Source organism: Octopus bimaculoides, chromosome 11 (genome assembly GCF_001194135.2).
Source record: "Octopus bimaculoides isolate UCB-OBI-ISO-001 chromosome 11, ASM119413v2, whole genome shotgun sequence".
In the NCBI taxonomy this organism is placed as follows: domain Eukaryota; kingdom Metazoa; phylum Mollusca; class Cephalopoda; order Octopoda; family Octopodidae; genus Octopus; species Octopus bimaculoides.
In genome coordinates, this window is record NC_068991.1 from 17,226,846 (window position 1) to 17,252,129 (window position 25,284).

Here is a 25,284-nt window from a genome sequence, read left to right on the forward strand (position 1 = left end):
TTAATAAATAAAAAGATTTTTTTATCATTCATAATTCTATGTAATCAAGATAGGATTTTGACTGCTCTTTCACTTTGATTTGTGTGTGTGTGTGTGTGTGTGTGTATGACATACTCACACACATGAACATATGACATACACGTACACCTTTTTTTCTTTCAGTCATTAGACTGTGGCCATGCTGGGGCAATGCCTTAAGGAATTTTTGTTGAATGAATCAACCCCAGGGTTTATTTTTTTGTTGTTTTGTAAACCCTGGTGCTTATTCTATCGGTTTCTTTTCCTGAACTGCTAAGTTACAGGGACGTAAACACCAACATCAATTATCAACCAGTGGTGGAGGATAAACACATTCTCAAAGACATATATGATGGGCTTCTTTAAGCTTCCATCTACCAAATCTACTCACAAGGCTTTGGTAGGCCTGAGGCTATAGTAGACACTTGCCTAAGGTACCACAGTGCGACTGAACCCAGAGCAAACTTCTCACCACACAACAACGTTCAGAAAAAAAAAAAAGCCAAAAAAAAATAATAAATAAATAAACCTGTCCTCCAGCTTGAGGGTTTGTTTTTAAGGTGTTGGTGCTAGTATACCGAGGTGGCATGAAGTATTTGTCATTTGACTCTCAGTTCACCTTACCTTGTAAATCTAGTTATGGCAATAAAGAAAAGTAAAATAATGATAAAATGAAGATCCTTTGGGGGAGAGGGTGGTGGATAAAGCACAACAATAGCACTCCATCCCGTTGGCGTGATAGTAGAAAACTAGTCGTTAGGTTGGTGGAAGTGAATCCACGTGTACTGCTTACATTGTACAAATACTATCATCCTGCAGAGAAAGAAAAAAAAAAATATTGCCCCTCCTTTCACCTTCATCACAAGGCCATACTTCTATTTTAGGTAGAAGGAACAAACGGTCGAGATCAAAACTGAAGCCAGTACTTAGTTGTTTGTTACTTTTTGTTTAATTATGGTCCCTGAATGGTGAACAGCAGTGTTGACTTTGATGGGAGTTAAAACTCAGAACTTAAATGAATGTGATGCAAAAATAGTTGAGGGATTTTGTCCAGGATGAGTATGTTGGTAGGGTCCTTTTTGACTTTTGGGTAGCAGAGGAGCATATATTATAGGTTTATTAGCATCCAAAGAAAAAAAAAAAAAAATCTTTTTACTTGTTTCATTCATTGGACTGTAGCCATGCAGTGAGTGGCACCACTTTCAAGGGTTTAGTCAAACAAATTGACCCCTAGTACTTGCTTTTTAAGTATAAAGTGGTTGGCATTTAGAAGGACATCTAACTGTAAAATACCATGCCAAAACTGACCTCACCTGCACAGGTGCCATGTAAAAAACACTCAATCCACTCTATGAAGTAGTTGGTGTTAGGAATTGCATCCAGCCATGAAAACTATGCCAAAACATACAGCGAAGCAAGGTGCAGTCTTCTGCCTAGCCAGCTCCTCACAATTGTCCAGCCCATACCAGCATGGAAAGCGGACATTAAATGATGATGATGTTTGGGGTCTAAATGTTAATTTAGAACATTTAGATGCCCTTGAGACATGGGCAGTTTGGAAAGAAAAAAAAAATTCTTTTAGTTTCTCTGGAGAAAAAATATCTGCAAAGGGAAAAGTAGTTTTATACCTTTGCATGTCATATTCATTAATGGCTTAGTGATTGCCTGATTTGGTAATATCACCAGATTAGGAGCACAAATCTCTTGAGAAAGATGTTTAGATCTTGGAGCAGTCCTGAACCAGCAACAGGTCTATGACGAAAAGCATTCCAGATATAGTGTGTGTTGGATTACACGATCCAGTGTATCCTTTTTTTAAAGTTGGTAACGTCTAATTTAAGGGTGATTTGGGTTGTTTTTAGAAAGTCGAAATGCTGATTTGAGGCAGTGAGGGAGCCTCAGTATAGTAACATGAAGTATTAGAAAAAGAAGCCCAAACTCCATTGCACCCTACTATCTTATAAAAGGAATGTACATTGGATGGATTGTGTAATCCTAAATACACTGTCTTAAGGCAGAATAGTCATACTGGAATGCTTTTGATCTTTGGTTTGTTCAATCAGGACTGGCTTGGGTTAAACAACTGTTCATTCAGGCTCACTCATTGTTCGGCATTGTTGTCCCCAACCTGTAGGACATCTTATGTTCCTATTTATAAGCCAACACTAGTGACACTAGTTATGTGCTTAACTGGGTCACCCAGTCCTTGGTTTTCACAGTGAAGATTTGCCTTTCTCTCTAAGCAACAACCAACCAGTTTTGCATTGCTTCCCTCCCCCATCTCCGTGGTACCATAAAGGTACAAATGAACAATAAGCTAGTAAGACCAATTAGTAAAGGTATGTGTGTGTTTGCTATTTTGTTTTTTTGCAACTTGCTCTCTGACTGGACTTTAACCTATATCCAAGCAGTTTCTTGTTTACCCCTGAACACTGGTTAGGTCTTCTACATCTCTCATCTGTACATTAACAACCCACTTCTGTTACTTCTAATAATGCACCATGGCATTGTCATTGCCTTCATTCTTTTTTAACCCTTTATTATTTAAACCAACCATATCTGGCCTAAATATTCTGCTTGTTTTTTGCTGAAATTGGCCAGACCCTGTTTTACACACCTACTCAGCAATGTCCTTCTAAAACTAAACAATCACATTGTTGAAATCTTGAAGCTATGAGATAATGCATGATCAATTCAAAACAATGTGAATGAATAAGCTATACATTTGACAGAGTAATCAAAATGCTAAAGGGTTAATATTCTATTTATAATGAACCAACATTGATTCCATGAATCTAGTCCTTGAAAAAGTTCTCTAATGAAGACATCGAACCTAATGTCCTTCAAAAGTATTAAGATAGAATTACATATCAGTTTTACATCTCACTCACGCATGAACAATACGCAACTGGAGTTCATAAAGTTGCCACAATTAACTAAGATATTTGTAGCAACTCTGTGTATTTGTGTGTATTCATACATTTTACTAATAGTCCTATTTACAGCAAGGTACATTGATCTATTGGAAGTTGGGTCTCTTTGCCATAGATACATCGCACCAGCAACAGGATATAAACTGCTGATTTATTTTTTTTCTGACCGGTAGTCTGGCATCCCTTTGACTTCTTAACCTGCAAAATTTGTGGATTGAAACAACTTTATAAAACTTGGCGACCTGCCCAAGTTGGCACAGCAGTCATTGATAGCTGTCCGTAAACCTGTATCAGTCTTTTTGCCGAATACTTGCTTGCTTTTTGTTACTCTTACACTCACACCCTCGAAATTATCAGTTCTTGACCCTCTAAACTCTTATAAGAGGAAGGTATGTTGCTCACATACTTGCACATGCATGCATAAACACATATGCACACACACCATATATATCTACCTCTTGTTCTAATGAACTTAGCTAGGAAACGAACATCTTCCTTCCTGTAAGGTATCAGTCAATCATAAAACTATTCTTATGTCCTTTTTTTCCTTCATCCAAACTAGCCACAGTCTGTCTTACATTACCCTCACTTCTCTTCAGTTTCTCTTCCTTGTTCTCAACATAAAGGCAACAAATTTCAATTTAGCACTTCGAGCTAATGAGACCCTCACTGATCAATAATACAGTACTGGAACATTGGACTAAATATCTTTAATTTGTGATGCTGCATAGCAGTGAGACTTAAGTATTGAATATGAAAAATTTTGCTGAGTCTGGAGTGAAATGTTGTGGTCAGTTGGATGTGGTTTGTATGGACATGCGGTGTGAATGAATGATAAATGCTGTGTAGAAAAGTGTTGTCAGTGGAGTGTATCTATGGAAACAACAACTACTGCAGCACAGTTAATCATAAAGACTGTCTGAGCTGAAACTGCTTGTATTACTTTGTCAGCAGAGTGATCTCAGCTATAGAGGTTGTTGAATACTACAACCATGCTGCAGAAGAGCAGGAGTAGTATCCAACCCTTTAATGTGTATGGCATCTCATCAAGCCTGGTTAGATTGCCATGCTAACTATTGAGCTAATAATGAGTTCTCTTCCCTAGCAATCAAATATTCAGAGCACACCCTATGATTCCCCACATCAAAAAAAAGGACATTAGATTGTGTAATCTTAGATACACTGTTGCACGACTACAGTGCCTTTCATCAAAGGTCTACTTGGTCAGGACTGGTGCTGCACAGCGACTAGTTACTGTAATCCTACTTTTTCAGGCTTAAATAAGGGTTCTCATAGACGGGCTGTAATTCTAGAGTTGTGTTCAGCCTTACTACTATGTAGCACACCCCAGTCCATAGTCAGCCTTAACTCTGATGCTTATTAATTTTCTCCTTCATCTATGTTTTCTTTTAATATCTTTATTCCTTTTCCTTCTGATGGTAACTGAAACCATAACATCTGGAGCTACAACAAATATACTTTCCTTTGGTTTCAACAAAAATTATTTTAGTTATTGATAAACTTAATTGCCTTATTCATTGTATTAAAATGTAAATGGCTGGTTATTTCAGATATTTGTACTCTTAATGTAATCTTCTAGCAGAATCAGCATGAGACTGCAACAAGACTGGATCTTTTAAAGTTATAGATATGGTCCAGCAGGTTTCCACATGAGTTCCCAATCTACTTCATTTCATTCACAAGACTCAGACTAACCCATGGCTCTTGTAGAAGGTATTTGCCAAAGATGACACTGAATGAGTTGGAACTCAAAACTTTGTGATTGAAATGTAGTTACAGACATGCAACCATGTTGAATGATAAAGATACATTAGGATATGGTTTGTAAATTGATAAAAACAAAAAAAATTTTTTTAAATGTTCATTAATTAGAGTTCCATTGAACTGAATCTGCTTACCCAGGTTCAAATTTCCCTTGTACCTCAATGGCAAAAAAGATCACCATACCCAAACTCTGAAGTCAATAATTGCTTGATGACCCATTGATGGGTAATTGTGGTCATGAAAGATCAAGCTGGTGACAACTGTTTACTGCACATTTGCTTAAAGGAAAGTGGTTAGAGGCAGATATATACTCAGAAGAGGAACAGTTTTTTGTGGGGTTGGATATGATGCTTGTCTCTCACCCAGACTTTCTTTGTTTTCTATCCTGGATTTACTCCAGCTAGACACATCTACATGTATATGTATGCTCCCACTAGTAAGTCCATCTATTCACTTGTCCATCAGTCAATGAAGACACTTTGTTTTCTTTGATTATGGATCTTTTGATGATTGTACTTAAAGATCAGTAGTAATGGATTATGCAGTCACATGACTAACTGAAGAACTGCAAGTATTACCATGTGCAATCTTTAGTTATAAAACAACTATTTCCCATTTCATTGTCAAAGATGTGCACAAGACCCCATCTGCCATGATCAACCATCTAAGATTCATGATCCGTGTTGCAACAGGAGATATCTACCAAATGTAGTGGTGTCATAGGTACTTGTTTCTCATATCACTGTGGCAAAGGTGATCCGAAATGACTGGTACTTCCTCTTAGCCCTATGAAGCTGCTGGAAACCCAGACTGTCAGAAAGCACCTTGACCCTTTTGATACCAACCTGGCTGAAACCACTTCTGGCTCTGTATTATAAATGTCTTATTTTCATAAGTTTTGAATTAAAATCTTCCAAATCTTAGTCACAGTTTACGTTCCTAACACTAGCTTAATGATAACTGAGTTATTTTACTAAATTCTTTGTTATATTTAAAATTAATTGAGAGAAACAGAGCATCTCAAAATAAATTCAGAAATGAAAGGGTTAAAACTGACCACCACATTTTTCTCTCCCAGGATGTACTCACCTAGCCTTCTTCTTGGACTCAACCACAAGGCAGTATTACATTCCCACAAGCCCTATCAACTTTTCCCCTAGGCACAAGCTCTGATCAGAACCAGGGGTCCATCATTCTCGAAGTAGTTTGCAGCATCCTTATTGTAACTTCAATTTTTTAACAGCATCAAGTGTATTTTTTCCCTCTCAGCATTGCCGATATATGTACACATGGGTTCCTTTTTGTCCATTGCATGTGTGTGTATCTTTTGTCCATTGCATGTGTGTGTGTCTTTTGCCCATTGCATGTGTGTGTGTCTTTTGTCCATTGCATGTTTGTGTGTCTTTTGCCCATTGCATGTGTGTATCTTTTGCCCATTGCATGTGTGCGTGTCTTTTATCCATTGCGTGTGTGCGTGTCTTTTATCCATTGCGTGTGTGCGTGTCTTTTATCCATTGCGTGTGTGCGTGTCTTTTATCCATTGCGTGTGTGCGTGTCTTTTATCCATTGCGTGTGTGCGTGTCTTTTATCCATTGCGTGTGTGCGTGTCTTTTATCCATTGCGTGTGTGCGTGTCTTTTGCCTATTGCGTGTGTGTGTGTGTCTTTTGCCCATTGCATGTGTGCGTGTCTTTGGTCCATTGCATGTGCATGTATTTAGTTCATTGCATGTGTGTGTGTGTGTCTAGGGTCTGTTGCACGTGTGTCTTTGGTCCATTGTGTGTGCGTGTCTTTGCTCCATTGTGTGTGTGTGCCTTTGGTCCGTTGTGTGTGTGTGTCTTTGGTCCATTGTATGTGCGTGTCTTGGTCCGTTGCACATGCAGCGTGCGCATGCATGTCCGTTGCGTGTGCACGCTTGTCTTTGGTCCATTGTGTGTGCATGCACGCCTTCGGTCCATTGCACATGCACACGTCTTTGGTCCATTGCACGTGCATGCATATCCTTGGTCCATTGCATGTGCGTGCATATCCTTGGTTCATTGCACATGTGCGCATGTCTTTGGTCCATTGCATGTGTGTGCATGTGTCTTTGGTCCATTGCGTGCATGCATGTTGTCTTTGGTCCATTGCACATGTGCACATGCATCTTTGGTCCATTGCACGTGTATGCTTGTTTTGACCAATGCATGCATGCATGTCTGTGATTGATCAACACATTGTGTGTCTTTTCAATCTCTTATGATTCTGTCTTTATACAACTATTTGATATGGTTTCTCCCAGTTGTTCATCTATCCTTATAGACGCACAACTCACTCTTCAGCATAAAACCATCTTCAATATATCTGAAAGAACTGTTTATTTTAAAGGCACACACTTATGTGGATGTTCCAAGCTGCTGACACACATACAATCCTGCATATATACATGCATACTTATATATATTTGCATATGTATAGATATGATGTATGCGTACATATATATATATTTACATATACATAGTTGTGCTTGTACATGCATAGACATATGCACTCACATGTGAATGTATAATGTTAAGACTTGTTCATCTATAAAGAACATCTGTTTGACTTCCTAGGTAGATCTATCTGGTTGCTATATTTGCTCTGGTCTTCACTGTTTCAAATTCCCCTGTCTGTTTGTTTACATTGCCGATACTTATGTACAATTAAAGAAAAGGGGGTTTTCATAAACGGTAGCAAGAATTTTGTTCAGTAGTAAAGTGTAACATTACTGGGTGCTCTTATTTATTTTTGTACACTAGTTAGACATCATTTGGTTCTTGGTTCAAATTGTCACTAAGTTAAGCACTAAGCCTGTTTTAAAGTGAAGTTCACAAGTTCGGTTAAGTTATGAATGCAGGTCTTTCATTTGAGAAAAAAGTTTTTCAATGCTCCTTTTTTTTTTTTTTTACCCCTCTCCCCTTTTCTCTTTTAATGGTTTTGTGCATATACTTTTCTTTTCATGTCTTTAGTGCCAGTGTATTTAAAGGTTCTATCATTGTACCCCCACTATGTTCTATGGCATATTTGTTGTTGTTCAACCTCCTGATCAGTCCTGATTAAGCAGGTCCATCTTTATAAACGTTTTCTTAAGGTAAGAGGGTGTAATTTAGAGAAAATTTAACTGCTATTTCTAGCAAGTCAGAGGTGGGCACCTAGAGGCCTCTTTGCTTGTTTATGAAGATCCTACACAGACTTTAATGTATGAAGCTCTGGCTGCTAAGAGAACTCAAGGTTTTACAACTTAATATGAAATAATAATATTGATGAAATTTGTAATCTGTTATTTTACAATACTCCAGTCCCAGTTGGCTGAGCTCTCAGAACACAAAGGGACACATCTAAATACTGCAGGGCATTAAAAGGACTGTGGTGGGACTGCTGCTGTGGAAAGAGACCCCTGGAGAATAACTGTCCAGCATAGGGGACCAAGATATCCCAGGAGTTGTAATACTGAGATATGGTTTGGGTGATTTATAATTGTATAATTGAGTTGGAGTGTGTAGGTAAATGAAGTTTAGCTGCATTTCTAACCAATATTTAGTTGTAGTTGTGAGTGCTGCTGTGTAGTAAGACGTTTTCCTCTCAACCACATGGTTCTGTTTCTCTTTATTTCTGAGTTCAATCCCATCAGGATCAACTTTGTCTTTCATCCTTTCACAGTTGATTAAAAAAAAAAATTTTCTTTTAACGAAGTACAACCTAGGCTAGTGGATTGACACCACTGTTAGTGTTTGGTGAAATTCCTTGCAGTAACTGTTCCCGCAATACTCTTGACAATATTGGTGCAAAGCTATAGCAGTCCAAGTTGGTGGTCTTTCTCATGGGTAAATATCAGTAGCACAGACAGGGGAGACATGTAGACTTGTATACATGAGCAACTACTGGTCTTCCACAAAAATTTTACCTAAGCACATAAGTAGGCTGCATCATGATTAATATTGACCAGTGGAAGACCTACAATTGTGGTCCACTGGGGTCCGCAACACACCTCTGAAGGCAGGATAAGGTTTACAAATAACCTATGTGGAGCCCATTTCCTATTCATTACTAAAATAGTTACTTGGGTTTACTGTAATACTTTGTACTGTAAATTTGTAAATATTGTTCACATGTAAAGAAATTCATTTTATTTAAGAAAGTTTCTCTTAGATAATATTGGATTGAATATGTAATGGTATTATTTGGATGAGAAGTTGAAAGTGACAAGACTGAATGATGATGACACATCAGAGAAAAGAATGGATGAAGAACAATATTTCTTAAAGATGGCCATTTATTTGGTTGATTATAATGTCGTTACAATATAAAATAAAAACGACATAGTTTGTAGGTGTATACATGTATTACTAGTTTAACAGGGTTCCTTGGATTCTTTGCATGTGGAAACTTCATTGTCTGCTACTAGAGAGGGAAGCTATCTCACCATAAATAGTTTATCTGTTTTCTTAAAAGATACAACTAAAAAGACTTGCAGATCCATCTCATGGTCATGGCAGGCAAAATGGAAAAGGCGTTGCCCTGAGGGATGGCAAGAGAGATGCACTTGAACAGACATTTCGACTCAAAGGGCTTGCACTTGCAGATAGCCATCTGTTTCATTAGCAGTGAGCAGGGATGTAGTCTGAGGTCGAAGAACACTGGAGGTCTCCACTGCTTGACAACAAATCTGTCATAAAAGTGACCGAGTGTGACAGGAAGATGGAAAGAAATACTTTGCTGGGTAATCATGGCTGAAAGGAAGGATACATTTTGCTGAGAAAAAGGAATTCCACTGATAGGCAGAAAAGGACTAAATGCTGTTGCTGAGAGAGAGAATATATATATGGTTTGAAAGAGAAAGGACAATGTTTTGATAGCTATTTAGCAAGTGATGCAGTGTATCTATCATGTGATGAGAATAAAAAGAGCAGCAGCTGATCTGTCATGTGATCAACAGAAAAGAAAACACTGTATTTTGTTTGATTCAGTTATAATTTTTGACATCTTGTATGCAGTTGTAATTTCATAATAGTTATTAAACATCTAAGAAAAATATTGGAAATTGTGTGTGTGGAAACATTTTTATACTTGAGAATTATTTGTATAGAAAGATTGTATATATTTCATGTGTGCGTGTTTACACAAAGGCATGAATATGGATATTTCTGCAAATGTTTGCCTCTTTGTTATACCCATAAGGAACTAGGATAGGGAGATAGAGCAATCACTTCAGTAACAATTTTCCTTATTTGAATTCCTTTCCTATTCGGTTATGAAGGTTGGTGGGGTGGGGTTGGGGAATAAATATCTTGATCATTTCAATATATTCTTTTATCTCACACACTCTCACCCTAGCTTGCTTGCCCTCTTGTGCCCACCCACTTCACCTCTTGCACCCACCTGCTTTGCCTCTCATGCCCTCCGTCCCATGTTGTTCACCTGCTTGTCAATATTGCATATGCCCACCACATCTCCTTGCACTATCTTTCTCACCTGTACATATGCATTTTGTTACACTACACTTTCCTTGCACATTCATTTGTACATATATTTTTACATTCACTCAATTGTATACAACACTTCTCTTTCTCAGTTGCACATATTTTTCTATCTTTCTCCCACTTGCTTGCTTCCTTGCAATCTCTCTAAAGTTTTCTACTTGCACACACCATTTTCTCTCTATCATCTGTTTTATCATTTAGTAAATTAAAAAAATTATCCATGAAATTTGTTAGGATAAGCATGTTTTACAATCATGTGTCTTTGTACTTACAGAGGAATCCTTGCATTTTATTAGGGTTGCTGTCCAAAAATTTAATGAATAAGGAAATTTTTAAGCCTGTTCCAAAATGTGCTTTCTCTTTAAAGTGTGTTGGTCATTTTTGGGAAGCAAGGAACTATTGAAATGAAAAATCTTGTTTGTGTGCTTTTGCTGTTTTTGTTTTTCCTCCTTCCATTTTTTTCCCTTCTCCTGTTAATTCAGCCAAAATTTTAAAAGTTTTCAACAGAAAATTCTGCGAAAAGCGTTCTCTAGATTTTCTTCCTTCCTTAACAGAGTTCCTATCGTGTTGGATTGTCCAGTACGTCTAGTTGGTTATCGCAGTGAAAGGTATGGATAAGTAGTTACATCTGACGCATGAGAATTTCCGTGATCATTTTTATTACTACTATTGCTATTATTATTATTATTATCATTCTCATTATTATTATTTCTCTCTTTTTTTCTCCTTTTACCAGGGTGTCTTTTTAAGTCTCTTAATTTGTTCCATTTGAGTCATTGTCATATTTTCAGTTCTGTCTCCAAACTCTTTGATTCTTTTATCATGTAATTGTTTACTTTTCCATTTCTTTTCATCATATTTGAATTCCATGCACATATATATATATATATATATATATATATATATATATATATATATATAAATATGTATGCATATATGCATGTGCATACACATGTACATATTTATACATATATCTTTTGGTCAGCAGTGTTTCAGTCTGTCAGGCTAAATATCTTTTTCTCTCTCTGTTTTTATTTTTTTTCCTTTATTTCATTTTGCATGCTATACATATATAATTATTATAATGCACTTTTTGTTTCTTTTTCTGTTTTGTGGTGGAAGCATGTTGACTGTAGACAAGAGAACAGAAGCTAGAGTTTCAATCCAGAAATCCAATTTGATGAAAGCAATGCGATTTTATCCTGAATTGGCTTACCATTTTACTTGCTGCAGGACCTCCTGATATATTTAAGCATTGCCTCTCTTTTGAAAATAAATAAAATAAATCAATTAATTAAATTTTAATAAAAAAAAGATAAAATATGAATTAAAAGGAACTTACTACATTCTTGTTCTGTCCAGTAAATATAACTGCCAAATTTCCCTCACAATCTACAACCCTTTTGTTACTAATATCATGAGGCATTTTATTCAACACTCATCTATATATATAAATATCAGTAAAATTCACTGTTATTCATTACTGTTTGAAGAGGTGTAATCCAACACATTTCATATTCCTTCATTCCATTTTGTATTTCTTTCATATAGATATCGTTGACATAGCTATAAATATTATTTTTCATTGAGTACTCTGAAAAATACCTTACTCTGCTAAGGAGGTCTGATAAAACTGAAATATGTCCATTGCTTTCACCAGCTGGCTTTTATGATTAGACCTATTCTGTCTGCATTACCTTTTTCTAATAATTTTCTAATATATTCTCATAATTTCAAACTCATGGGAGAGAGCTGGAGCACTATCCCTTGATTTTTAGATATTTAGATATTTTTAGATATTTAGGGCATCCAGCTGTAGAAACTCTGCTAAATCAGATTGGAGCCTGGTGTAGCCATCTGGTTCACCAGTCCTCAGTCAAATCGTCCAACCCATGCTAGCATGGAAAGCGGACGTTAAACGATGATGATGATGATGATAAAACACCTATAGAGGAAACTTTTGTTTATTGATCATATAGATAATCTCAGTTAATTGGGGGGTTTTTAAGGTTTTTTTTCTTCTCAACTCTCCATATTGCATCACATTTGAGAGACCCTATCACATCTATGTATATTTAGTATGTAAAACACTCTTTTGAGATTCTTTCTCCTTTTACACACACACAGAACAAGTAATTGTTTATTTGGTCATAATTCAAGATAAACTGATTGCCAGTTATGCTTAAAAAATATTCATGATAATATCATTGGTAACTTAATAAACATTGAACTTTGAAAGTTTTCTAATGAAACATAGCACAAAGGGATTGAAAGTAAACTCTAGATTGTGTACTCTAGTTTCGTTCTGTTTTTCAATGTAACATTCTTCTGTAGAGATTTCAAATTTTGCATGCTTTTCATACTAACTTTTTGCCATTTGTACATAACTGTCTGGAAGCAAGTGACAAACAAAGCAGAGGAAGTATTTAAAGATAAAAAAAGTAAATTACATTAATTATAGAAAGTAATAATGCATCTTAACATTGTTTGTCTCGTAATTTCTAATACAGTTGTCTTTCTCTCTCTCTCTTTTTATCTTCTCTTCCCTCATTCTCTTTCTTTTCTTCTGTCTCTTCACCCTGTTTCTGTCTTTACTTCTCTCTTTGCCTTGTTGCTTTCCTCCTTCCCTCTCTTTGCTTCTGTCTCTTTTCTCCCTTTCTCTCTCTGTGTTTATCACCTTCCTCCTCCTCCTCTCTTCTTCCCCTCCTTTATCTCCCTGTCTATCTCAAAATACTTTACTTTTCTTCCTATAGCAAACCTTATAGCAAATATTTCTTTAAAAAAATGCAAGAAAATTTTCTCCCACCATTGTAAATCACTCAAACTGGTTGTGAACTTCAGTTCTTAAAATATTCAATAAGCTAAAGAGACTCACTGCTTCTCAGATTGCATACTAGGGCAACATTTTAAGGTAAACTACCTTAAATTATTGCAAATTATTGCTGATTGGTGATGGATAGATGAACTGTGACACGCAAAATTGAATATATATCTTGCCCAGAGACACAATTAAATACAGATATATCTGATCCGAAGTTCAATATCTATGCAAGACAGTTTAGATGTTTCACCATTAACAAAATATTTCAGGAATTGAAATCAATTCTTGATCCATTGTCAGTCTACAAGTGCCACTGTCATTTCTACCGTCATCACCATTTACTATCGTCGTTATTCTTGCACAGACTTTTGTTGTCTACTCACTATATTATTACTAAATTCTTTCTGCATGTATTTTTGTTTCTCTTAATCTCTCAGTTAATAGAAAATTGTTACCATTTACCATGCATTACCAATTATTGTCTGTGGCAAGATGATTCCATTACACATAGTTAAAGAAGTGTCAGTACCTTATAGTCAAAGATATGGACAGTATTTACAAGATGTCAATTAGGCCAATGCATTTCGATGAGCTTGAAAAGGAAGCTCAGTCTGTTCAGTATAACTTAAGCTTGTGTTGTTTTTGTAGAGCTATGGGTCACACCCAATTACCATCTAGTTTTTTATTTTTTTATGTAGGACATTACCTAATGTAGTAACCATTTTTGTTAATGTAGTAAGGTGTGGTTTCAATGATGTTTAGCGAAATTCAAGCTGGTTGATAAATAATTAGAAACATCCTCATTGGCTCATTTTTTTTAAAAGCATAATTTAGGATAATAGCAAAATTTAAGACTCTTTCAGTGTGTTAATTTTCATGTACAGAACTTGTGATGGTTTTAGTTATTTAGAGGTACACTGGAACAATTTTTTTCTCTTGGAGGGGTTGGGCTAAGCTAATGCAACTGAGAAAGGCATGTCATATTGTCTCATTTTCCCTTATTTTAATAAATCTTGAGAAGGAGAGTACATAAGTTGATAGATTAACTATTCATTTCATATCTTGCTTGTTGATTAACTTGTTCATTGTCTGGTGTACAGTGTTGGCCAAGACATTTGTAATGGCTCAGTTTGATTGGGTGAAAAACCGTAGAGTGGTACATGTATAACTCAGCTATAAAATGTTCCCTTCTACCAAACTATAAATAGTTAACACAGGTTGAGAGCAGCTCAAAACTGTACATAGTGACAGTACTCTAAAATAACGAGTCCTTTCAATACAGAATCCAAGTCCTCCAGAGGGAATATTGTTTAGGAAATGTACTCTGAGCAGCTGATAACTTAACCGGGATTCACAATAGGTCTTAAGTAGTTTTTAAGCTGGTTGTGGGCCTCAGCATATACCTTGAACATTATGTAAATAATTTTTTTATTTTTGTGCTTTAATTTGTAAAATAATCAAATTTTGAAGGAAATAGTAGTTTCCTTTGATTTCTAGATAGAAGCAAAGAGGAAATAACACTTGCTGACCAAAGAAAAAAATAAAAATAAAAATTTTGTTACAGTGTAGTCTTTGTTCTCACTTATAATAATAGGCGGGGTAACGTTGAACTTGGCATTACATAACTCCTGTGGTATTATTTTCAGCGGGAGGGGGTCACTGGGCTTCTATGGTGGTGGTAGGGATGCATACTGTGATTTCTTTAGCTGTGATCCCACAGTTTGTCTTGACCATCATTGACTACAAAACAATGCATAAGGAATAAAAGTAACTGTTAGTACAAATGCATATGGTAGGAAATCACGAACTAAACTAATATTCTGTGTTTCATATCTTATTACCTGTATCACATTTTGTCCACAGTAATACCTAAAACTCTTAGTTCAATTTCAGTTAATCATAAAATGTAGGTGCAGCATGAATGTACCTCTACTCTGGTAGGTTTGAGAGTTTAAGTCCTGTGTAATTGGGTCACTGTAGCTCTTTTGTATTCCTTTTGTTGTATTTCTAATGAGATGCATTGTCTGTCTATTTACCATTAACCTTTTTGTTACCCTGTATGTGTTGTCATCTACAGCCTTTGTTTCAGTTTATTTGAAGGTAATGAAGAAATTAGTAACATAAACTGGTGTTTGGAAGATAGATTGTGAAATTTTGATGGAAGGTTTTTAATTTAGATAACTTTAAAATGGAATTTGCATCATACAAACTGGAGTGGTTTCAGATGGATCAGTAAAGGAAGGGTTAAGTTTGAGAATATAACTTCAGGTACGGCCATGTGATTTAAGAAGTTTGGATCTAGGTTCAATTCAAGTGCATAGTACTTTGGACATTTTCTTCTTCGGTGTCAGGTTGACCACTACCATGTGAGCAGAAGCTGGTAGATGAAAACAGCAGAGGTCCAACACACACACAAAATGTGCATGGCTTCTTTGTTTACTAGTATTGCGTGAAAAACATGAATTAGACTTGATAAATATAGATTAAACTGATAAATACAGATTAATTTGATGCTCTAGCATGGTCACTGTTCAGTGGCAAAAATACAGCAAGGAATATAATCCAACATTCTGCCAATTCTGTTGTTCAACATAATGAGGGAGATCACAATGTGGATGCTTGATCTTTTAGAAATGGCAGACAAATTATATTCTTTAGCCTTTAAAAAGAACACATTTGGATAATGTCTTCCTGGAAATACTATTGGGTAGATTAGCTTTGGTTGGACTATCTTTGGTCATAGGTCTGTTCAATCAGAGCTGACTTAGGTTTGAAACATCAAAACTATTTCTAATTCTTCTTCATCATCCTTTTGTGTCTACTTTCCATGCTGAAGCATGAGTTAGATGGTTCAACAGGTCAATGGACTACACTGTACGCACAATCTCAGTTTTGACAGGGTTTCTATAGTTGAATGCCCTTCTTAATACTTACAACTATTCAAAGAGTACTGGGTGCCTTTCTAATTAGAAGTGACCTCACAGTACTAATGAGGTCACCTCTAATTAGAAAATGATAATGGTTCCTCGTTTTGGCCAAAAGCATTGAGTTTCCACTATAGATAGTTCAGTGACACTCTCAGTATATTACTGGTACTTAGTTGAACTTGGAATGATGGAAGGCAGTGTTGACCCCATCAGATTTTATACCCAGATGTAAAAGATAAGAAAATGCCCCAGAACATTTTTAGTCAAGGTTCTGTCAACTTACCATTTTTTATTATAAAATTCATTTTGACCAGGACTAAGCTTATTCAACTTGGTTGATTTCAAAATTTGCTGTATAATATTTATACAGGTTAATTTTAATTTTGTACATTGGTACACTAGACCACAGATTTGTGAAAGAGAAAGAATAATCATTCAGTCGATACCATATCATGGCAGTTATTGGTTTTAACAGTCCCACTCCTTGCCACACAATCACTGAAAAACAAAAGGAAAGATTAACACTGCTAGGATCTGAACCTGGAGAAAAGACATGAAACAATATGCCGTTAGGAATTTAGTCTAAACTCATTTCTATGCATGTACTGCCTGCCCTTCATATAAACATCATAATACAGCATGTCTTACTATTCATTGGCACCACTGGCACTAACGGTTTATAATTACTTTCACCAACTGCATTCAGTTTACATGTTGATTTTTGTTTATTTTGAGTTTCGTTTTTAATGTTGATCTGTTTTAATGACGTTCTAGTCTTTTACAGTTAATACAAGTATGGTGTGCTGTTCATACTCCTCACTAGCACTTTTATAAATGATTGTCTGTGTTGTCACTTGAATCGATTATGGAGTATCTCTGTGGTTTCTTGATTGCTAGAAACAACAGTCAAATCTTCAACTCACACTCTACTTGAAAAATGCTACATTTTTTGAATAAAAAATTGAATGTTCATAGCTATAATGTTTTTGATCAGAATCCTACTGGTTCAGGACTACCCTGGGGCTAACCAACAACAAAAAGAAAGGCTTTAGAAAAGTAATTTCATCAACAATTTCTCCTGGTGTGATAAAAGTAGTTTAATATGAAACCAGACTGTCAACCCAACTTGCCAAAAATCCGTCTAGCTACCTTTTTCGTAAGCCTTCTACTATTTGTAACCATTCAAATTATGTTATAAAGACAGGCTTTTCTCTTTAGGGCTAGAAAACACATTATTCCCCGACAACTACTAGCACTCTAAGAATATTTACTAGACTGCATCCAAAGAAAGGCTACTTAACTGATTGATATGGTGTCTTACACACATTTCTGGCTGAAGAAAAGTGCTGTCTTTTCTGCTTGGAGCTGGCTGATTTTTGTATGACTACCACTTGGGTACTCTAGACTGGGTTATCTTTCTTCCTTGTGTGTCCATTCCCCAGGGCCTGGCACTAACAGTTATGGCCAATCCTTCCTCTCTTGTGGATATCACCCGTCTGGAACTCCCATCCTGGACACTTGTTTCTCTTTCAATTGTTAACTTATAATTATTTAAGAGGAATGTTAAATTAGGTTGAAGTCATCAGGCTCTTGGAGCCTATGAAAGTCATAGGCACTACATCCTTCCTAATCCATTCCAGCATGGAAAACGGCTGATGATAGATACATGTATGTATGTGTGCATATGTATGCATGCATGTGTGCGTATGTATATATATATATATGTGTGTGTGCCAGTACCGCCTGACTGGCCTTCGTGCCGGTGGCACGTAAAAGCATCCACTACACTATCGGAGTGGTTGGCGTTAAGAAGGGCATCCAGCTGTAGAAACTCTGCCAAATCAGATTGGAGCCTGGTGTAGCCATCTGGTTCACCAGTCCTCAGTCAAATCGTCCAACCCATGCTAGCATGGAAAGCGGACGTTAAATGATGATGATGATGATGATATATCTCACTAACTTAGTTGTGATGATGATAATTTGGTTAACTCTTCATTGTAAACCACCTGAAACTACATCTGATTCTTTGACAAAGATTGCATGTTTAGTATTCATATTTTAATTAAAATCCTCCATCATAGCTTCTTCTAAGAAACTTTTTATATTCCTAACATAATGTCCTTTGTTTTTGTTTATTATTATTATTATTTAAAGATTTTCCAGTGTAATTTGTGGGTGATTTGGTTGCTTTTCTTCTAACAGCTCGCAGTAAAGTTACTGTGGCTGCTGTTAAAGTTGAAGATTAAGAACTGTCCTTAATCTTATTTGACTGTGTTCTAAAACATAAAAGATCTTTTATTACTAAACATCCCCTGTCAATAATGATGATAATAAATAATAATAGTACTAATAATGAGCTTAATGTTAACTCTCTCCACACACACACACACACACACACTCTCTCTCTCTACTGCACATAGACACTGAAGCTGTGTGTGTGCGTGGTTTATTGTATTCATAGCCTCAGTCGTAATAATAATAATACTTTTATTTTTATCCATGTAGTTACTTAAGCAGCTTGGCTTTTGTAATTTTTTTTGACAATATTTTAGTAATCCTCTATCCCTAGTAGTTTCGGGGCATTTTGTGTATGTTTGTGAACATGTATGTCTGTCTATACCAGAGAGAGAGAGAAACAGTCAGAGGTAAACTTAAGCAGACTCTTGTAGTCACCAAAAGTTTGTTGCCTGTCGATGGGTTAGGATGTTGTTGGAGTTCTGCTCCTGTATTGAGAGGCCTCCTGTTAAGCTTGAGCATCAAGTCCGGCTGGTCAGCTTCCACCATGAAAGGTAGGCTAAACTGTGCTGCTGTTGTTATGTTGTCAAGTACATACTTCTGCTTACTACAAGTCGTTACTCTCTTAATACTACACCTACTGTTTATTTTCAGAACAGTAGCTGAATTTTCTATGCATTGCTTGTGTATTGTTTCAGCGTGAGTGTATATTTAGTGTTCTATGTATTTGTGTATATGACAGCCACAAGGACTTATGAGAATTTCTTACCATCATATATACATGTGTTAAGCAAAGAATATTGGTTTAGTTGACACTTGGTTCCATTGTTTTTCTTTTGTTTTTTCTGTTTGTTGATTTTATGTGCATTGCGTGCAAATTGATGCCTGGTTAATTATAAGGGCATTGCAACAAGCATAGAAGCTGTTTGCGTGAGCCCAGGTGAAGCTAAGAACAGGTGCAGATCTTAGTGGTAGTAGTAACTATTCTGGCTGTAGAGAAGGATAGGAAATTTTTTTTTCTGTTATGTAGACAGTAAAAGATGTAATATTCAATGTGTGTTTCTGTACTTATGGACATATATATATATATATATACATGCTTGGGTGTATATGAATATTTATGTATAAACGATATATACAATTTATGCTTTTATATAACCAAGATGGTTCAGCGGCGGTTGTGTTAATTATGGTAATATGAAAAGAATCGTTAATAGCAGCTGTGTTTCACAGCTGAGTGCTTCTGCTAATACTGACAGCTTGGCTCAACTCTAAAATAGGAAAGTGAGAGAGAATGAGTGAATTAGGCACCCACCTGTGTTCTATTTCTTTGTGCTAAAAAGTAGTGAGAGAAATTGAATTTGAACCTTGGAATCTTTCGACCACTACTAACTAGTCCAAGATTTTAACCATTCATTCAATATTGTTTCTTGAAGAAATTAGCATCTTGTTTCATACTATTAATAGTTGTTAATGTCTAGGCCCCATTAAGCTTTGAATGAGTACCGATGATCAAAGGCCTTCCCCTTTATGACCACCCCCATTTCTTTCCAGACACTATGATTACATTATCAACTATTTTTTTTCTTTTAAGATGATATGGTATACTATGAAGCAGTTTTGAGCTGCCATTTCTAGCAGACTGAGTGGCTGTATAGGGGCTTCCACCCTCCTTTTTTTTGTGACACAAGGTTTATTTTTTTTATGAAGTGTGTGTAAAGTCAACCCAAGAGAAATAAGATAAAAGCTCCCTTCTACTGCATACACACATACCTCACTCTTTTTGTTCCCTATGATTTCAAGTGTTAATGTTTAATTGAGAGTGAGTGCAGTTTTTATCGATAATGGGATACAATCAAATCTCGTGTATTACTGGTATTTACTTGAGACAAAGGTAAAAATGACTGAAGCAAGGTTTGAACTATTAAAAAGTAGAAGGAAGAAGAAAAATAAAGAAATTACTGTTTCACGTATGCCCTAGGAGTTTGACTTTTCTTCACTAACTTAATAATTCTTTCAAATTTTGGTTGGTCAGCAATTTTAGTGGGTGGTGGCAGTTAGTTGATTATATTGACCTCAGTATTTGATTGGTACTTTATTTTATTGACCCTGAAATGGTTGACCTCAGCAGTAAACTAAGAATGTAAAGCGTTGCAAAAAATGCTGGTAAGCATTTTGTCTGACGCACTGTAAAAGGAGTAGACCCAGAAAGACATGGGACAAAGTGGTGAGAAATGATCTTTAAATGTTGAGCCTTACAGAGGAGATGATAAGGGACCTTGATTTGTGGCGGTTTGCTGTACTAGAGAAGATCAGTGTCCCTTTCTCAGATGGAGGGTCTTTGTCTTACATGCTACTTGGTGACCCTGCTGTTGCCACATTAAAAAAAAGCACCTGTGCTGGTGCCACGTAAAAAGTACCCAGTACACTCTGTAAAGTGGTTGACATAAGGAAGAGCTTATAACCATAGGACCCATGCCAGAACAGACAAATGGAGCCTGATGTATTTCTCTGGCTTGCCAGTTTGGAAAATGAACATTGTGTGATGGTAATGATGATGCACTAATAATCCTGTCAGCTTGGTTAATAATAATAGTCAAACATCTGTTTTTCCATGCTAGCTTGGCTTTAATAGGGAGGTATATAAAGCAGGATTTTTATGGTCATATTCTCTTCCTAGGGGAAGAAATATCAACATCATCAGTTGTAGCTTGGCTACAAATGATTACATCACCATTTGTTGCTATGGTTCAGTGCAGATTATAAACTTTCACACACATTTCTTGCAGCCTCTGTCTATTCAAATTTACTCACAAGATATTGGGGCCATGGTAGAAGATAACCACTCAGTGCCAGACAGTGGGACTGAACCTGAATCCGTGTGGTTGAAAGTGAACCCTTCAGCTACAATGCTATACATGAAATTTATGCATCGACACATACATGGGCACATTATGGCCAAACAATTAAAACCATGCTAAAACATACAGTGGAGCTTGTGGCAGTCCTCTGGCTTGTCAGCTCCTGTCAAGCTGTCCAACTTATGCCAGCATGGGAGACAGACATTAAATGATGGTGAAGATCAATTAAGACGTTTACCCTATAACCATGAAGTCCCAGACATGATCTTGCTGCACAGCAATGTGGGTAACAACAACTTCTTTTGTTTGTCACAGAGATATCAGATACGATAAGCATTACAAATTGTAAATTTTTGTGTAGTGGGGTTTACATAAAATCAGGTGTTTAATATGAGAGGGGGGGGAGACTTAAGATGGAAAGTATACAGTGTACAAAATATGTGAATACATGGATGATGCAGTTCTCCAACCAGATCCATTCAAGGAAATCCATAGATCCAAAATCATCTTTGACTACCAAAGGCACGAGTATTCACCCAACTGTTGTTCTCCAATTCAAAGATGCCATTCAGAGTAGTCCCTATTTTTGCCATAGTCACCTACTTCTTGATAATTTCACTGGAAGAGAGCACCTCTCTCCATCCTCACTTGAATAATAATTATAATTTCAAATTTTGGCACAAGACCTGCAATTTCAAGGTGCTCAACTGGTACTTAATTTATCAACCATGAAAGGTGAAGTCGACCCTGGGGGAAATTGAACTCAGAATGTTAGGACAGTCAAAATGCCACAAAGCATTTGCCTGATGTGCTAATGGATTCAATAATCCTTTCTACGAAAAGCACAAAGCCTAAAATTTTTGGGGGTAGCGGCTTGTTGATTACACTGACCCCAGTGCTCAACTAATACTTATTTCATTGACCCTGAAAGGATGACAGGCAAATTCAACCTTGGTAGCATTTGAACTGAGAGCATAAAGACAGATAAAATGCTGCTCAGCATTTTGTCAGGCATGCTAACAATTCTGTCAACTCTAATCTCCTAATATAATAATGAGCGTAGTGTTTTTATATATTTGTGTATATATATATGTCCAGAATCACGCCGGATATGGAGGCAGAGAGAAAATAGTAATTCAGTGAAGGAGAAGTAGTGAGAGTAATAGCCCTGATTGAGAGGGAGTGAGAGAAAGGAAGGGGTGATGGATGAATAAGGAAGGAAGGAGTGAAAATCAGCTTTTCAGTTCTGTGTGAATATGTGTGTGTGTGTGTGTGTACAAAGGGAGTATGTGATTATTATGCACCTTATTTATATATAAAATACTACAATTAGACGTCATTTTTGACGGCACGTGGTCAGCTAATAATGATAATAATAGCAATATAAATGATTTATTCGATACAAGGATGTTGTATGAAAGGCACATTACAAAGATAGGTTACAAAGTGTGTGGAGGTTTATGTGAAACTGGGTGAAACGGGAGGGATGAAAGGAAAAGTATACCTAGTATGTATATCCATGAGTACTTACATTGACATTATCAGAATGAAAGGTGTAGTTGGGGACTCAACAGGATTTGAAGTGAGGAATGTTGAGATGTACAACACTGCAAGCTGTTTTGCTTGATGCTCTACTGATTTTTATTATACACTACTGACTTAATACTTACTATGCTGATGATTACTTAAAGTAATACATGGTCACAAGATTTATATGGGAGGGGTATACTCTATTACTTGTTTCAGTCATTTGACTGTGGCCATGCTGGAGCACCGCCTTTACTTGAACAAATCGACCCCAGGACTTATTCTTTGTAAGCCTAGTACTTATTCTATCGCTCTTTTGCCAAACCGCTAAGTTACGGGGGACGTAAACACATCAGCATCGGTTGTCAAGCGACGTTGGGGGGACAAACACAGACACACAAACACACACACATGTATATATATATATATATATATATATATATATATACGACTGGCTTCTTTCAGTTTCCGTCTACCAAATCCACTCACAAGGCTTTGGTCGGCCTGAGGCTATAGTAGAAGACACTTGCCCAAGGTGCCACGTAGTGGGACTGAACCCAGAACCATGTGGTTGGTAAGCAAGCTACTTACCACACGGCCACTCCTGCGCCTATAGTTGATTTAATCTAATGTAGTCAATGATTGATACTTGTTTGTTGTAGTTTGAGCTTTACTTGTCTTTTATGTGGTACCCATGAAAAATTTGTTATATTTTTGTTGTCCTTGTGACTAAATAAGATTATTATTAAAAATCATTTGGCACAGGTATGACTGTGTGGTTAAGAAGTTTGCTTGTTAACCACATGGCTTCAAGTTCAGTCCTCTTGCATGGTACCTTGGGCAAGTGTCTTCTTTTGTGCCCTAGGCTGACGAGAGCCTTGTGAGTGGATTTGGTAGACTGAAACTGAAAGTAGCTTGTTGTCATCATCATCATCATCATCATCGTTTGATGTCCGCTTTCCATGCTAGCATGGGTTGGACGATTTGACTGAGGACTGGCAAGCCAGAAGGCTGCACCAGGCTCCAATCTGATCTGGCAGAGTTTCTACAGCTGGATGCCCTTCCTAACGCCAAACACTCCAAGAGTGTAGTGGGTGCTTTTATGTGCCACCGGCTCGGGGGCCAGTCACATAGTACTGGCAACGGCCTTGCTCAAAAAGTATTTTTTTTTACGTGCCACCTGCATGGGAGCCAGTCCAGCGGCACTGGCAACGACCTCGCTCAAATGATTTTCTAAAGTGCTAGAAGACAACACTGGTAATGATTACACTCAATGGTGCTATTTACGGGCCACTAGCACGCAAGCCAAACAGCTGCTCTAGCAATGAACACGCTCGGACAGTGCTGTTAGTGCTACACTGGCGCAGGTGCTAGTCATCGAATATGGTTCAATTGCAATTTCGTTGTGTGTGTGGGTACTTGTCTCCTTGTCTTGACATGTGATAATTTTAAATGCATGACACTGTTGTAGAAGCAGTGTCTTTCGTTTCCAATATTCTGTGAAAACATGTCTGGCTATATGGAAATATTTCCTTCTTTGGAAACTGGTATGGGTTGACAACATGAAAGGCATTGACCATAGAAAATCTGCCTCAATAATAAATAATAACAAAACCCATCTCACATGGAAAAGAGGATGTTAGGAAAATGGTGAGAATGGTGGATATTAAAATCAGTAGAACAACATTCTGAGATTGAATCCTGTCCTTACCAACTTTGGGATTGATAAAATAAATACTAATGAAATAATAGAAATTGATGTGGCTGTTCCTTCTTCTCACATTTCAGACTGTCAGTGTAAAATCATTAAGTGTGCAATTAGTATCATATAAGAGTCAATGCTGTTTAACTCCACCTCAGCTTTCATCCAGGTAACTGACCACCTATGCTCTGAGGTATTTCAGCTGTGACCTCCCCCACCACTTTTTTTTTTCTGTATTTAGGACTGTTATACAATGCCTCTTTTTTTTTTCTTTTTTAAATGTAGTATAACTTGAGGGTGGTTTGGTTGTTATTTTTAGCCAGTTGAATGACTATACTGAGGCTCTGTCATTAGCTCATATTACATAGCTGCTATATCTTGGTACCAGATCTGTCTAGCAACTTTTAGTTTTAGCAATAGTTCATCAATAATCTTGTATGTATTAATATATAGACATATACTGTATATGTATATAATACCCATTTATTCAGTATCATCAGTGTGTCTGTCCATACAGTAGCTGTTGTCAGAAAAAAGTGTTCACAGCTATTTACGGGTTCTGTTCAGCAGCTACGGGGTGTGAAGCCATTTGCCAGTTTGGTCTGGCAGCCATGATGTGGAAAGTGTTAATTTCATTGTTAGCTAAACTTTGTAGCCAGGAAAGTCAGCAACAGTTAGTAGTAGTAATAATAATACTGAGCTGCCACATCTATCTCATTTGTGGTTTTGAGGGAAAAGATTACTAGCATTTAGGTATTACTCTTTTACTTGTTTCAGTCATTTGACTGCGGCCATGCTGGAGCACCGCCTTTAGTCAAGCAAATCAACCCCAGGACTTATTCTTTGTAAGCTTAGTACTTATTCATTCTATCAGTCTCTTTTGCCGAACCGCTAAGTTACGAGGATGTAAACATACCAGCATCGGTTGTCAAGCGATGTTGGGGGACAAATACACACACACACACACACACACACA

General features: G+C 36.8%; 1 protein-coding gene across 5 annotated transcripts in view; it reads left to right on the plus strand.

Moving 5' to 3' along the window:
• The window catches only part of LOC106880928 (protein pellino), a 111,273-nt gene that overhangs the window by 35,682 nt on the left and 50,307 nt on the right, over positions 1–25,284 (plus strand). For 2 of the 5 annotated variants that reach the window (XM_052971535.1, XM_052971537.1), the window contains one exon: positions 10,790–10,843. The exons of 2 other annotated variants lie outside the window; for them this stretch is intronic. In XM_052971535.1, the coding sequence (XP_052827495.1) occupies positions 10,790–10,843 (54 nt within the window). Of the gene's footprint in view, positions 1–10,789; positions 10,844–18,668; positions 18,773–25,284 lie in introns of those variants that run through there. One more of the 5 variants, XM_014931099.2, reaches the window with a different exon arrangement.